Here is a 14,473-nt window from a genome sequence, read left to right on the forward strand (position 1 = left end):
CTGTCTAATCCTCCTGCACAGGCTGCTGTAAGGATACCGCCCTGTCCTACATCCTCCTGAAGTAACTGAAGTCAGATGTGGTCCTGGCAGTCTTGAGTCTGAATGTTTAGTGGCTCTAAGAAGAAAATTCCCTGGCTTGCAGTGAAGCCAGAAAGGGTTAAATTCTTCCGGGTGGGAGATGGGAGTGTGTCCCTCCTGCACTGCTCTCCCTGGTTTCTGTGAATGACACCAGGTCTCCTGGTTAGAAGTGCACCCCACTTGCACAGTTCTGCATAATTCTTTTCCATTCACTCTCAACCAACTGCCTTAAGACGTGGATCACACACTTCTGCCTTGTTTTCATTCAGAGGTGTGGGAGCATTTCCTGGGCCAGGAGCCTGGAGCAGCCAGATTTGTCTCTCTTGCCCACAAGTTGATCACCATCTGGCCACAGTCCCCTCTGCCATCAGACCAGAGCTCCCTGAAGGCTGACAACATGGAGCACAGGGCATGCACTCAGCATGACCGGCTGCTTTACTGATCATGCCCACCCATTCGGGGTGAGAATGTGGGTGTTATTTTCTCCTTTTACATATGGGGAAAAACTGAAGCCCAGAGAGGGCAACAAAGCTACCCAAGACCACACAGCATCTGGAGGCAGAGTTAGGAACAACATTCAGTTCTTTTTCCCATGGCATCATTGAAGAGCTCTGGGCTTGGGGTTGGTCAGATCTGAGTTTAGGTCCTCATTCTGCTGCTTATTCAGTAGGTTCCTAAGGCTAGAAACTTTCCATAAGCCTCAGTTTCCTTATCTGTAGAATGGGGTTATTATACTTGTGAGAGAACAAATAAATGTGCAGCACAGACACCTGGCAGGAAGGGCTTAGGGTTGTCATAAGCAACATAGATCATGGAAGAGGGACCACTGGGAGGGCGAGGGACTCCCCTGGGTAGAAGGAGGGATTCCCAGTCCCGGAATAGGGGGCTGTATCAACTCTCTGAGAGGCAGTGGCTGGAAGCACCCATCACTTGGTACCTGTCCAGTGGGAGGGGACACATGAGCAGGGCGACGACGACCTCGGTCATGAAGGAGCTGGCCAGGAGAGAGACGGGCAGCAGAGCCACCTCGCGGGCCCGTGGCTCCTGGATGTGGCTCAGGTGCGCATAGATGCCATGCATGATTTCTGGGATCTGGGGCACAGCCAGACCACCAGGGAGCAGGCAGAGGGCCAAGCGGAGAAGCCAAGGCGGGATACGGGAGCAGGGAGATGGGAGGAGGGAGAAGAGGGCGATGAGGAAGAGGAGGGCACAGAGGGGAGAAGTGGGGAGACAGGCAGGCAGAGCGCCTGCCCCTTCCCTGGAGACAGCTTGTCTTCACTGCCCTCCCGCGCCCCTCACCAGACAGTTGAGCTCTTGGGGGCTGATAAGCAAGTTGAGAGCATCTAGAATTCATTCACCACCCACCCAGCCATACCTGCAGGATTAGCGAGCCCTGTGGGGTCTCCCAGCCCAGCCCCTGCCCCCAGGGGGCCTTACCACCTCCAGCGCCCTGTGTCGGTACCACTCCAGCACCGAGCTGAGCGTGACCTCCGAGGCTAGCTGCATCATCTCCCCCAAGTCCTTCTCCCGAGCCTCAGAGCCACCTTTCAGCCCTTCCAAGGCTGCTAGCAGCAGGTCCTTTACCTGCTGGGGTCCCAGGAAATCTCCGAATTCCTGAAACAAAGGCAGAGAGATCCTGACACACGTGGGCAGACCCGGGGTGAGACCTGCATCAATGCACAAATGCCGCCAGACGTGGGCAGAGGTCAGCAAAGGGACCACATACTTGGTTAATCATTGAGTGTCAAACCCTTTGATGAACTGTGACAAAAAGAGGGGGTGACATGACCCCTGCCCCCCCAGAACTGGGTGCCACATACTATGGCACAGACCAGAGGGGTGGGGAGCCCACAGGATGGACCTATGTGGTTGAGGAAGGCATGTAAAGGAATATAAAAGGGATTGAGCCTGGAGGGCTGGAAGGAGAGGAGGCGGCACTGGAGAAGGCTGGTGCTGCCCTTCCTCCCTCGTCCCCATCCCCCAGGAAGGCCCAGGGCTAGTGGGTAGCAGGTGGTCACCGCAATCACACGAAGAATATTCTGGCATGGGCTGACAGGGTTGTAGGGCCCCAGGAAACGCTTGTTGCTCTCATACAGCTCCTTCTTATTGGTCTCTTCCTTATCTCTGGCTCCTGCAAAACAAGAACCTTTTCAGTGAGACCTAACTACCTATTTTGTTTCTTAACTTTTTGCTAAACATGGATGTCAAATGTGCATAAATCATAGGTAACCAGCATGATAAATCTTCTTGATGAGCACATCCAGGTAGCTCTCACCCAAGTCAAGAAACAAAACACAGTCAACAACCCCAGAAGGCCCTCCCATGCCCCTGTTTCAGGCCGTAATCCCCCTCCCCCACTCCTATTCTGACTTCTAAATCCACAGATTAGAGCTCCTTGCTGTTGGACATCATATAAATGGACTCCTTCTCTATGTTATCCTTTATGTCTTGCTTTCACTCAACATTTATGTGGGTGAGATTCACCCACATTGTTGCAAGCCGCGTGGGTTCATTCATTCCCAGTGCTGTACAACTTTGCACAGTATGAATATACTACCATTTACTGGTCTACTGTTCTACTTCAGATAGATATTTGGGTTGTTTCCAGCTATCATACATAGTATTGATATGAATGTTCTATTATATCTAGTCCATGCCTTTTGTAGGCATGTAGCTAGAAGCAGAGGCTTCCCAGGTGGCTCAGTAGTAAAGATTCCACCTGCCAATACAGAAGACATGGGTTCAATCCCTGGGTCGGGAAGATCCCCTGGAGAAGGAAAGGGCAATACACTCCAGCATTCTTGCCTGGGAAATCCCACGGACAGAGGAGCCTGGCGGGCTACAGTCCACTGGGTCTCAAAAGGGTCAGACACAACCTAGCAACTAAACAACAACAGCAGCAACAAGCTAAAAGTGAAATCGTGTCCCAAGGTGGGTAGAAGTTCTGCCTTAGAGGATATCGCCAAGAGTTCTCCACGGTAGGGCCCAGTTATGCTCCCACCAGCAGTGTGTGAGAGTTCAGTGGCTTCACATCTCGCCAGTGAATTTTCTGTACCACTTTTGCTGGGTGTGTGGCCACACCTCTTTTTAAACTGCAATTGCCTTACCGCTGGTATTCCCAACCTCCCTTTTCTATTTTTTTCTTCTTTCTTCGATACTCATCATCATCTGACTTACTATGTATATAACTTGTTTATTTTGTTCATTGTGTTCTGACAACAAGAAGATAAGCTCAACAGGAGGACTACTGAATTAACATTTTTTTTTCCTTCTGTGTCCCCAGTGCACAGAATAGTACCTGCAAATGGGAGATCCTTATTTTCTGCTGAAGGAAACACATTTTAGGCACATTTCCTGAGTCTTATGGTGGTCCTACCTGGATTCCTCAGCATGTACAAGATACAAGACATGGGCATGAGGAAGGGTCATTGAGGCAGAATAGCATACAGACCAAGCAAGCAGGTTGTCTGCAAAAGGAAGGAGCTTGAGGCCTGATATCAGGCTTGGTATCAGGCTAAATCGCTTCAGTCATGTCCAATTCTTTGTGATCTCATGGACGTAGCCCATCAGGCTCTTCTGTCCATAGGATTCTCCAGGCAGGAATATTGGAGTGGATTGTCATGCCCTCCCTCCAGGAGTTCTTCCAGACCTAGAGACTGAACCCATATCTCCTGTATCTCCTGCGTTGGCAGGTGGGTTCTTTATCACTAGCACTAACTGGGGGGCCTAGCATCAAGCAGACCAAGGTTCAGATCCTAGCTTTGCTGCTTCCTACAGTCCAGAGGCCTGGATAAATCACTCCTTGAGACTCTAACAGTGGGAATTTGTCCTTAGAGTCACCACATAAAATACAAAATACCCAGTTAAATCTGAATTTCCGATAAACCAGTAATTTTAGCAAAAGTATGTCTTAAATATACCAAAAGGTATTTACTGTTTTTCTGAAATTTGTATTTAACTGAGTGTCCTATATTTTTATTTGCTAAATCTGGCAATACCAATTGAGTGTATACTATTCCTGTCCCCAAGACTGAACATTAACATGACTTATATCACCTTTATCCATCACTCAGAAGATATACGTGGCTCTTGGGCAGAAGGGGAAGTCTCCTAGGGACTAAATCTTTGCCCCAGATGCTAGAGAACAAGAAGAGAAGGGATACCATATAGATCCCAAAAGACTGAAACTAATAAGATGGGGAGGGATGGCCCATAATGTGTGGAATGAGCTGGTCATTTTACACATATGATCTCATTTAATCTTCCAAAAAGCCTGTGGTTTGCATCCTACTGTGTCCTTTTTACAAATGAGGAAACCCAGGCCTCAACAAGAAAAGTACTTGCCTGAATTTGTACAGCCAGGAAGGGCCAGAGCTAGGTCTGGTACCCACCAGGTCACTCTGCTTCCAGAGCCAGAGGACTTTAAACAATGGGCCAAGGTCCCTTGGTTTGGAGCAGAGCTGGGACTCTGGGGAAAGGGGGAGGCAAGTAACAGTCAATAGTGCACGCCTCTAGGGGCAGTGAGTGCCAGCTGGGTTTCTGTGTCAGCCCTTACCATATCACTCTCTTCCCACAGCTGTTTCAGAGATGTTCTCCCACCTACAGGTTTTAGCCACTCCAGATTCCAAGACAGGACCTGTTCTTTGTTTACTCATCTGATACATGTTCACTGAGCACCCACCGTGTGCCAGGCCCAGGGCGGGATCTTGGGCACACCATGGTGAAGGAGACACAGACTCAAATGAACTATAGACTAACAGGGGAGACAGACCAAAACCCAGGACACTGGGGTATCATTCCTGGCTGCACGTGGTGGCATGGGAGTGTGAAGATGAGAATCGCAAACTAAACCAGGAAGGAAAAGAAGAGGCTTGTATAGAAGCATTGCTTAAATCAAAATGTGTTTGTCACCTCTGTCTCCTAGTTCTGTGGGGACTAAACTTCACGCTAATTTCCAGACCCCTTTGAACTTTGCGTTGGTCTTGTCCATCTCCCACCAGTGCCTTGTTGCCAAGGGTCCACTCAATTCCTAGGCTGAGTACCTGCTCAAAAGCCTTGTGTTAGACGCACTCCAAAGGGCTTACGTTTTTGAAGCTCCAAGATGGTGTAGAGGATGGTAATGCCGTCCAGAGCCTCACGGCCAATCTCCTCATCAGGATCCCCGATGCGAATGATGAGCCTCCCCAGAAGAAGCCCCAGTGCCGGGAATCCCGAGGACATCTGTTTGTGTCATAATCTTAGGGATTGAGACTTATAGGTTCAATAATGCTATACAGTAAATGGTGAACAGAGCTAGATGGCCTGGCCTGGAGAGCTGAATCCTCTGAGGAGTGAGGACCACCTAGGAATGTCTGGGCAGATGCATGGGCTCCCTCAGAGCCGAGAACATTCTCCCTAGCAGTCCTCCCCTCCCCACTCCCAGAGCCACTCACAAGGAAAGGCGGGGTCAGAAGTACGTGGTTCAACACAGAGACATTGCTTTTCACAGCCCGTGCTCTCTCGTGGGCCTTCCCAGAGTTCATCCAGGGCCCCAGAGGCTGTGGGGAGAAGGGTAAGACTCAGAGCTATGAGCCGGATGCTAGCCTCTGCCCCACTGGATGGGCAGGCCAGCCTTCACCAATTATCAGGAAGCTTCTGAGGAAGAGCATCAAGGCAACCCACCACAGCCCTCCTCCTCTTCTTAGAGCATAGGGACACATGGGGTCCAGAAGCTGAGGACAGAACTGGAAGACCAGAGGGAGGACAGAGGTCAATGGGAGAGAGAAGAAAGGTGGAGAGTCTTGAAGATAGGAGAGAGACATAAGGACAAGAATTTAGAAAGCAAGGATATGGGGGCAGCTATCGCAGGAGTCGCAGGAGTATGGGGGAGAGGGAGAGGGTGAAGAAGGAGTTTGGGACACGACCTGTGAGAGGGGCTTGCTGCTGCTGCTAAGTCTCTTCAGTCGTGTCCGACTATGTAAGACCCCACCAGGCTCCCCCATCCCTGGGATTCTCCAGGCAATAACACTGGAGTGGGTTGCCATTTCCTTCTCTAGTGAGAGGGGCAGGGAAGCAGAAATCTGGCACAAGATTACATCCTGAAGTCAAATCACTCTTTCTGGGTCCAGACCCCCAGCCCCAGTTCTCCTGAGTCGATTCCCCATCCTCCTCCACCCTTCTTCTCCTCCCTGCCCCCACACCTCCAAGATGCTCTTCAGCCCTGCAGGAGTGGGGTCCTCAACAAAGAGGGCATTGAGAAGTGTCTGCAGGGCATCCAAGGTCTGACAGTAAAGTATCTGTGAACAGGAAGAGGACCAAGTCACTAGGGAGCCTCTGGGGCAGACCCCAACCCTGGGCAATTCCTGATGTGGGTCAGGGGAGGAAGGGGTACTCAAGCCCAAGAATGCTGCTTTCTGGTCCCACCATGTGAGACTAACCTTGACGTGTGATATTGGGCAACTGGCTTCCCCTCCATGGGTTACGGGTTCTTTATGGAGAAACTGGTAATTATTATCCGTGAACTTCTTAGCTTACAAGGGCAAGAAGCAGAGGCCCAGGAAGAATCTACTGAGAATTACAGAGAATCTACCACAGGCCAGGTGATTGCCTCATGATTGGCACAACCCTATCACTTTGTCCTCAAAGTGTTTTTCTCATTGTGCAAATGAGGAGATGTTCTTTAAAAACTATTTATTTATTTGGCCGTGCCTGGTCTTAGCTGTGGCATGCGGGATCTTTATTTCTTTAGTTGCAGCATGTTGGATCTAGTTCCCCAACCAGGGATTAAACCCCAGCCCTCTGCATTGGGAACTCACCGGGAAGAGACACTTGTCCAAGGTCATAGAACCAAAGTTTCAATTCATGAGGAACATGAGAAGATGGGTGGGAAAATGCTCAAGAACCATGAGGGCTAGATCAATGGACAACCAGCCCTACTTGTGTTATTGTCTCCAAGGAAGTGTTCTGATTCTTTTTAAAATTACCACTCCTAGATCCAAATAGATTTTCTAAGTTGCCCCTTCCAGGAGTCAGCTCTCTCCTCCCCAGTTGTTTGTTCCTTCCCCAGTCACACCACAGTCCTGAAATTGTCTTAGGAGGGTGCAGGCATGACACCTACACAAGGCTAAGGGGTGTCTTTGAGGCCCTCTCTCCCTGCCTCTCTTCTTCCCATCATCTCCACATCTTCCTTCCAGGTCATCTCTTTCCAGGCTTCCTGAGTCTGAGCACACCAGGCTTACACCACAACCACCACGGAAGCCTTGTTCACCAACTCCCTCCTCCTACCTGCCCATCTGCAGTCCATCACCATGCAGCACTGACCTCTGCTGGCCTGGCCTGGTACTACAAGAAGGCTGCAGGCTCTGTTCCTACCCATCCCTGCCTCCCCTTTGGGTCTCCTCTCAAGTGCACCACCTCCAAGACTCAGAGCCATCACGCTGTGGCTGGTCTGGCTCCAAATGCTCTCTCACCTCACCCTCTGGACTCCAGCCACTCTGCCTCCTTATCATCCTTGCAGTCATCATGTTCTTTCCGTCCTCAGGCTGCTGCACAGGCCGTTCCCTCGGCCTCTCACGCTCTTCCTTCTGCCACTCCCTTCAGCTAGTTAACTCTTCTAAACCTCTCGCCTCTAGCATTACGACCTCTGAACCCCAACACGGTCAGGTTCCCTCCATTTCAGGCTCAAAATAGTACCATGTACTTCTTGCTTGCACCAAGTACTGTTGTAATTCTGCATTTATTTGCATGATACTTTGAGAATCTGCCCCTCAGCCCTACAGTATCTCAGCCTTGTACTTCTGGATTAGGTATTAGTTAAAATTTGCTGGATAAAAGGATGTATGCATGTGCCTCACCCAGAGCTGAAATCTCTCTCCCTAACCTCCCCCACTGACCCCATTCCACATGAAGGGTCTCCTCTGATCACTCTTCCAGGGACCATCCTGCAGGGGGTTGAAGGTTCTCATGAGAGCCCCTTAAGGTTCCACTTCCAGGCCTCAACCCAAACTTGCCCAATCCTCAGGCCTTTTCTTCCTAATCCTGGCCACCTCTTAAGCCACGCCAACATCTGCCAACATCCTTCTCATGGGGCAGAGCCCAAAGTAGACAATGCTTCAGATGAGGGATCCTTTATTCCACAGACTCACTCATTCACCAAATATTTATTAAGTGCCTGCTCGGGCCAGGAGAAGGGAGGTGAATTGCCCAAGCTCCTCAAGTAGGTCAAAGATTCCAATCTACCTCTCATAATGCCCTTCCTCTCCCTGCTGGGAGTCCAGGGACGTGCCTCCCTCTGAGGACACCAGTCAGCCCCAAGGCCCTGCTTGGGAGGGCCCTGCCTCACCTGTAAGGCATCTGCCTTGGCCTGGTCTTTCTCCTGCATGGCCTGAATGGTAGGCAGGGAGAACACACTCTTCACGCACGTGTTCACCAGCTCCGACCGTTCCTGCAAACCCAGGACAGGCTGGGAATGACTGGGGAAGAGACAGAAAGTGAGGGCATGGAGTGAGGGGGCACCTGAGGCTGGAGGCTGGAAGTGAAGGGTGCAGGGCTGGGACAAGGGCTGAGATTCAGATCCACAGAAGGGCAAAATGAGGTAGGGAGGAGGATGGTGGTGGCGTACAAGTCAGATAGCCCCAGCAGGGCCTGGGCAAGGGGAAGGGAAAAGGCCTGGGACTAGGAAAGGGCCACGCACAGCAGAGAGGCCTCTGAAGATATAGGCAGAGCCTGAGGGTTGGGAAAGGGGCTGAGGGCTGGGAAAGGGGCCGAGGTCACCTCAGCTGGGTCAAGGTCTCCATGGCCTGCTGGCGGACGGAACTCGTGAGAGAATCCAGCGGCTCCTCCTGGATCTGCTTCTGGATGGGGGACATGGAGGTATCAACGAGGGGGGCAGGCCACCACAGACCACCAGCACCGCAGCCACTCAGGGAATGGGGCCACTCTTCAGCCTGGGCCGGCTCGACTCCCTGCCTGGGCTCCAGTGGAGGGAGCCAGCTGACTGCTCTAACCCGGTCCAGAGCCCCCAGTTCAAGGCCTTCAGAACGGGCCTGACCTGCTACACACATGCAGGGCTCAGCAAGAACTGTTTCAGCAGTCCTGTAGTAGGGAAGTCTAAACCATGGACTGGCCCCCAAACACCGTGCATGACCCTTGAAAGTGGTCCAGTTGAATTCTGGTTACTTCTTACTTTTGATCTAACACCAATGCCCAGTAGGTGCTCAATTAATGTTAATTAAATGAAAGTATCAGAGGCACGGATTTTTTTTCTCTCTTTATAGCTAACTATTGATATAATTCTGGAAACTTCAGTGACTGTCCCAGCCCAGACACTCCGGTGGATAACTGAGAAGTGACTGCATTTAGCTGAGAAAAAGAAAGTTCCTTCAGAAGTTCCCCCATCAGAAGAACTATGGGAGAAAATAACACATAAAATAATAATGACTGCTCCCGGGGGCCTAAGATTTTACAGGGAACTAACCTTTGGGTTGTGTCCTCCATTGACACAGGTTTTTTATCACAGTCACTTGTGAGATATTAAGAGTGAGTCTTAGAGAAAGGAAGTGACTTGGCCAAGCTCCCTCAAGGTAGGCGGGGGGCAGTTCAGGGTGGAGCTGAGACCCAGGCCCAAGTATCTGTGCCTTGATGTCCTCTGCCCACCCCACCCCAACCCCGCCTCATCAGTGGGTGGACTTGGGACTTCTGCCCCCCACCACCCTGATGCCACAGACCCGCAAGCTGCTTCCGCACCATCATCTTCTTCATCAGGGTCTTCTTCTCTTCTTCCTTGTCCAGCACACTCTGGCTCTTCTGGAGGCTGAGGGCACTCCCGACCTCAGGGGCAGTAGAGGGCAAAACCACAGGGTGAGAGCCACGCGGAGCCCAGCCCCGGGGCTGCCCTTACACCCCGTCTTTGCACCTGCCACCTGCGGTCAAGCTGCCTGTTCCTCCCCAGCTGCCAGCCCCCAGCATCAGCTCAAGAGACGTGAGAAACCGCAAGGGAACTCGGGGTGGGGAGGGTGGTAAAGATTTGAGAAGATGGTGGTGGCAGCAGGTTGAGGATAATCCCTGGAGGTCAGGTTTGGGGGAAGACCAGATATCAGGTTCAGATTGTAAAGCACCTATCCACTAAGGAAGAAGAGGCAGGAGCTGGTGGGACAGAAAGGGTTCCAACACCTCAAGTTGAAATGTCATCGTTAGTGATACCTCGTGAGGGCCTTCTAGCATCTACCCTTTGTAAGGACACCCAGTAGTCGGATTACGGCATTCTGCTACCGGAGAGGGAATACATTAACCAATGTCCCATTAATCTATTAGTTCTCTTTATCTTAAGGTAGAAGAAGAAAAAAAACATGAAAGAGACAAAATATATAGTAAAGAAAGCAAAACAAGTGTATCTGATGGGCAGTGTGGTGGTTTAAAGATGCTACAAGTTCTTTCCCATTCCACCTGGCCAGAAGACAGGTTGTATGGCCTGGCCTGGGCAGGCGCCCTGCTCCAGACGCTATCTGCCAACTAGGCTCACTCACACTCCGTGTGTTACACTCACTACCAGCCTGTCCAGTCTTCTTCCACTGGCCCTCACCAAATCATGAAGATGCTGGCTTTCTCTGGCCTCCCAAGGCCTGCTACATGGCCAAGACCCGGGCTGGGTCCTGAAAAGGGTCATTCCCCTTTTAGAGACCTTCACAATTCATTCAGTTGTTAAAAAAAAAAAAAAAAACTGTTATAAAGCACTTAGGATGTGCCAGGCACTGCTCTAGATTCTAGGAATACTGCTGAGAATAAGACAGACAAAACTCCCTGATTTATGGAGAATGAATTCCAGTGCGAGAGACTGACAAGAAATAAGATAAACTAATAAAGCCATAGAGCAGAGAAGAATCTGGCAGAGAAATGCTGAGGGTGGAGTGTGAGGTGGAGGGAGAGGGCATCCCAGGAAATAGGTGGCAGGGAGGTGGTTTGGCAGGAAGCATACCAGAGCCATTTTGCCGTGATCATTTCTCTGCCCTGGCACCTCCACCAGGCATGAGGCTGCTTCATCGAAGGCTCCTGCATGTTGCAGTTCCACTGAGGAAAGAAGAGGGAGGGTAAAGATACAGTGCAGCAGAATCCCATCTCCCCTTCCCCATGGGGCTCCTCCAAGCTTTACTTCCCCAGCAGCCAGACTGGGCCCCTATCCCTAAAACCCTTCAGGGGCACCCCGTGTCCCAGAGCATAAGGCTCGCATCCTTATTAGCGCCTTCAAGGCCCTGCCGGGTCAGTCTCCCCTGCCCACCTCCACAGCTCACTTTCCCCTACTCTCCCCTCACTCACCATGCTCCCACCATGCTGGCCTCCTTCCAGGCCCAGCAGGCTTTGCTCTCAGGCCTTTGCACAAGCTCTTTTCCTCTACCTGGGCCTCTGCTTTCACACCCCCTTGCCCAGGTAGAGGACAAGGTCTGCTTGCCCGTCACTCCTCAGAGCGGCCTCACCTGACCTTCAGAGTAACGGAGGGCCCACTGTGATCCTGTCGTGCATCATTCGGTTCTCTTCTCTTGGTTGTTATCACATTTTATAATTAAACTCTTACTTGTTATAGTATTGGTTGGCCAAAAGTTCATTCAGCTTTTCCCATAACATCTTACGAAAAAACCTGAATGAATCTTTCAGCCAACCTAATAGATAATTGCTATTTTGTTAGCCCCACAATTCCTCATCTTTCTTTTGGTGGCAAAGCCTCTGTGTTCCCTGCGGGCTATTCATTTCATATAGGTAGGTGAAGCTACAAGGCCCACCCATCACCCCTCTTCAAATAAGGATGGGCTTTATTCTTGAAATCAGTATAATATTATAAATCAACTAGACTTCAATAAACACAAAAATGAATAAAGGTGGATCTGGAAACCATGCTTGCTCAGTAAGAGATTCCCATGCCCCCAGCCACAGTGATTGGTCCAGGTGTGGGCACTTGGCTGAGCAGGGCCCATAGAGTCCTTGACTTAAGGCAGTGAGGGGAAGCCCAAGGAGAGAGACCCTGGAGCTTCAGGGACATCTTGGTCACCAACCTCCGGGGGCTACTGGAGGATGGAGTCAACAGTGGGAAGCAGAGACATCTCAGTGGTAGTGAATACAGCTAGCACTAAAACCTTGGCTTCTTCTAAGCACCTTTGTCCACTAAAGGGAACAAAGAGGAGAATGAGGTGATTCTAGGACTCGGGCAGAGAAAGTGCAGGTGAATCTGAGACATCTTGTACCAGAAAACAAGGAAATAAGCCCAAAAACTGTGAGGATATGTCAAAAAGACGTAAAAGCTTGCTCAAAGAGTATTCCTTGGTCAAACAGGGGAAAGCTTCAGTATCACAATAAATGATGGTAACGACAGATTATATAGTCTATCAAGTAAACTAAGAAATGATAAGTCCATGCTAATATAAAAAAAGAAATAACTAAATTGAAAAGTTTGATGAGAAATGGGATATTTACATAGTTTCAAAAGATCTCTCTAGTATTTTTTGCATATTTATGACAAAGGGGTAAATAATGACTTTATAGTGGAAAACCTTGGCAGCAACCATTGAACTCAAGTGTGGACCAGTAATGGAACAAATCAAAATCATACACCACCAGATAGAATGCAGCGAGAAAAACCCAGCATCATGTCTATGCTATTCCCACCAAAGATGCATGACATGAATCCGATCATGAGAAAACATCAGACAAGCCCCAAATTAGGCAAATCTTATAAAACAGCTGGCCTATGATCTTCCAAAATATCAAGGGCTTGACAGTCAAGGAAGATCTGATGGCTGAGGGAAACAAAACAGATGAGACAGAAAAGTACAATGAATGATTCTGACCTGGATACTTTTTTAATAAAGGGTATTTCCGGGACAATTGGTTACATTTGAATGGAGCCTAAGGATTGGATGATAGCAGTGTATCAGTGTTAATTTCCTGATTTTGATGGTTGATTTTTATCCTTTTTTATAAGAAACACATGCAAATTCAAGATTGACAGGGTATCATTTAGCAACTTATCAATTCAGAAAAACATTTTATACTGTACTTTCAACTTTTCTGCAAGTTTTTTATTATTTCAAATTTTTAAAAGAATGATGGATAAATAGAGGCATTTTCAGTAAAAATGGAAAGAGTTTGCATCAGCAGAGCTCACTAAAGCAAAAGGGTGTACTTCAGCCAAAAGGAAATTAATCCCAGATGAAGGTCTGAGATGCAATAAGCAAATGAAAAAAAAAAAAGAGGTTAATATTTGGGTAAATATAAGAACATTAACTGCATAAAATAATAATAATGTTCATAGAGTAAAGAAAAGATAAAATTAACATACATTACCAGGAGAGCATATAAATGGGAAAGGAGGCGTTAAATGAGGTTTACATGTTTAAATCATCTGGGAGGAAGATAAATGCATTGACTAGTTTGGACGTTGTGATTAATTAAATATACACATTGTAGCTTCTAGAGAATCAGTAACAGACTTTAAACAGTATATAAGTTCCACACAAATAAGGAAGAAAAGAGGGAGGAAAAGCAACCCAAAAACCAGAAAAGGAGAAAAAAAGAAATATAGAGCAAGCAGAATAAAGAATACGATTACTAGTCAACTATAGGCCAATTAAAAATTTAAAAATTTTTAACTATGCATAATTATATTAAATATAAATGAACTATGGGTTGGAAACAGTATTATCTAATTCACTTTTTTGATCTAGATGCCATTTCGCTTTTTGTTTATTTATTCATTTTTGGCTGTGCTGGGTCTTTGTGGCTGCACGGGCTTTTCTCTAGTTGTGGCGAGCAGGAGCTCCTCTCTAGGTGCGGTGCACGGGCTTCTTATTGCGACGGCTTCTCTTCTTGCTGAGCACAGGCTCTAGGAGCATGGGCTTCAGTAGCTGTAGCGTCTGAGCTCAGTAGTTGCGGCTCCCCGGCTCTAGAGCACAGGCTCAATAGTTGTGGTGCACAGGCTTAGTTGCTCTGAAGCATGGGGGAATCTTCCCAGATCAGGAATCCAACTCCTTTCTCCTGCATTGGCAAGTGGATTCTATACCACTGAGCCATAGGGAAGCCCCAGAAACATATTATATAGAAGACAATGCTACATAAATTGATTTGTAGATTCAATGAAATTTCAGTGAAAAATCTAACAGATTTATATTAAGTTTTATGGAAATTGACAAGCTGTTTCTAGAATTAAAATGGAAAAGTAAAGCACCTAGAATAGACAATCCTGACAAAGTGGAGGAGTCTCACTACTAAATATAAAGGACTTACTCTAAAACACGGTAATTAAAGGCAATGGTTAAGGATAGACAAACGAAGGAATAGAAAGAGTCCAAAAATAAACCTACACATACACAGTCAGTTGATTTACCTCAAGGTAACACTGCAATTCAGAAAGAATGAAGGGATGGAGCCAAAG

The 14,473-nt window shown here is 48.5% G+C and overlaps 1 protein-coding gene across 6 annotated transcripts in view; it reads right to left on the reverse strand.

Annotated features, from left to right (window-relative positions):
• The window catches only part of MROH7 (maestro heat like repeat family member 7), a 54,930-nt gene that overhangs the window by 21,066 nt on the left and 19,391 nt on the right, over window positions 1–14,473 (reverse strand). For 4 of the 6 annotated variants that reach the window (XR_009735440.1, XM_061411826.1, XM_061411824.1 and 1 more), the window contains exons 4-13: window positions 11,030–11,121; window positions 9,802–9,885; window positions 8,830–8,909; window positions 8,399–8,528; window positions 6,258–6,353; window positions 5,511–5,615; window positions 5,163–5,298; window positions 2,097–2,209; window positions 1,516–1,692; window positions 1,016–1,170 (exon numbers count right to left, since the gene is read on the reverse strand). Coding sequence is in view for 5 of the 6 variants with exons in the window: in XM_061411826.1 (XP_061267810.1) it covers window positions 1,016–1,170; window positions 1,516–1,692; window positions 2,097–2,209; window positions 5,163–5,298; window positions 5,511–5,615; window positions 6,258–6,353; window positions 8,399–8,528; window positions 8,830–8,909; window positions 9,802–9,885; window positions 11,030–11,121 (1,168 nt within the window). In the remaining variant the exon portion in view is untranslated. Of the gene's footprint in view, window positions 1–1,015; window positions 1,171–1,515; window positions 1,693–2,096; window positions 2,210–5,162; window positions 5,299–5,510; window positions 5,616–6,257; window positions 6,354–8,398; window positions 8,529–8,829; window positions 8,910–9,782; window positions 9,886–11,029; window positions 11,122–14,473 lie in introns of those variants that run through there. The other 2 variants (XM_061411825.1, XM_061411827.1) reach the window with 2 other exon arrangements.

This window comes from Bos javanicus, chromosome 3, assembly GCF_032452875.1.
Source record: "Bos javanicus breed banteng chromosome 3, ARS-OSU_banteng_1.0, whole genome shotgun sequence".
NCBI classification, from domain to species: Eukaryota; Metazoa; Chordata; class Mammalia; order Artiodactyla; family Bovidae; genus Bos; species Bos javanicus.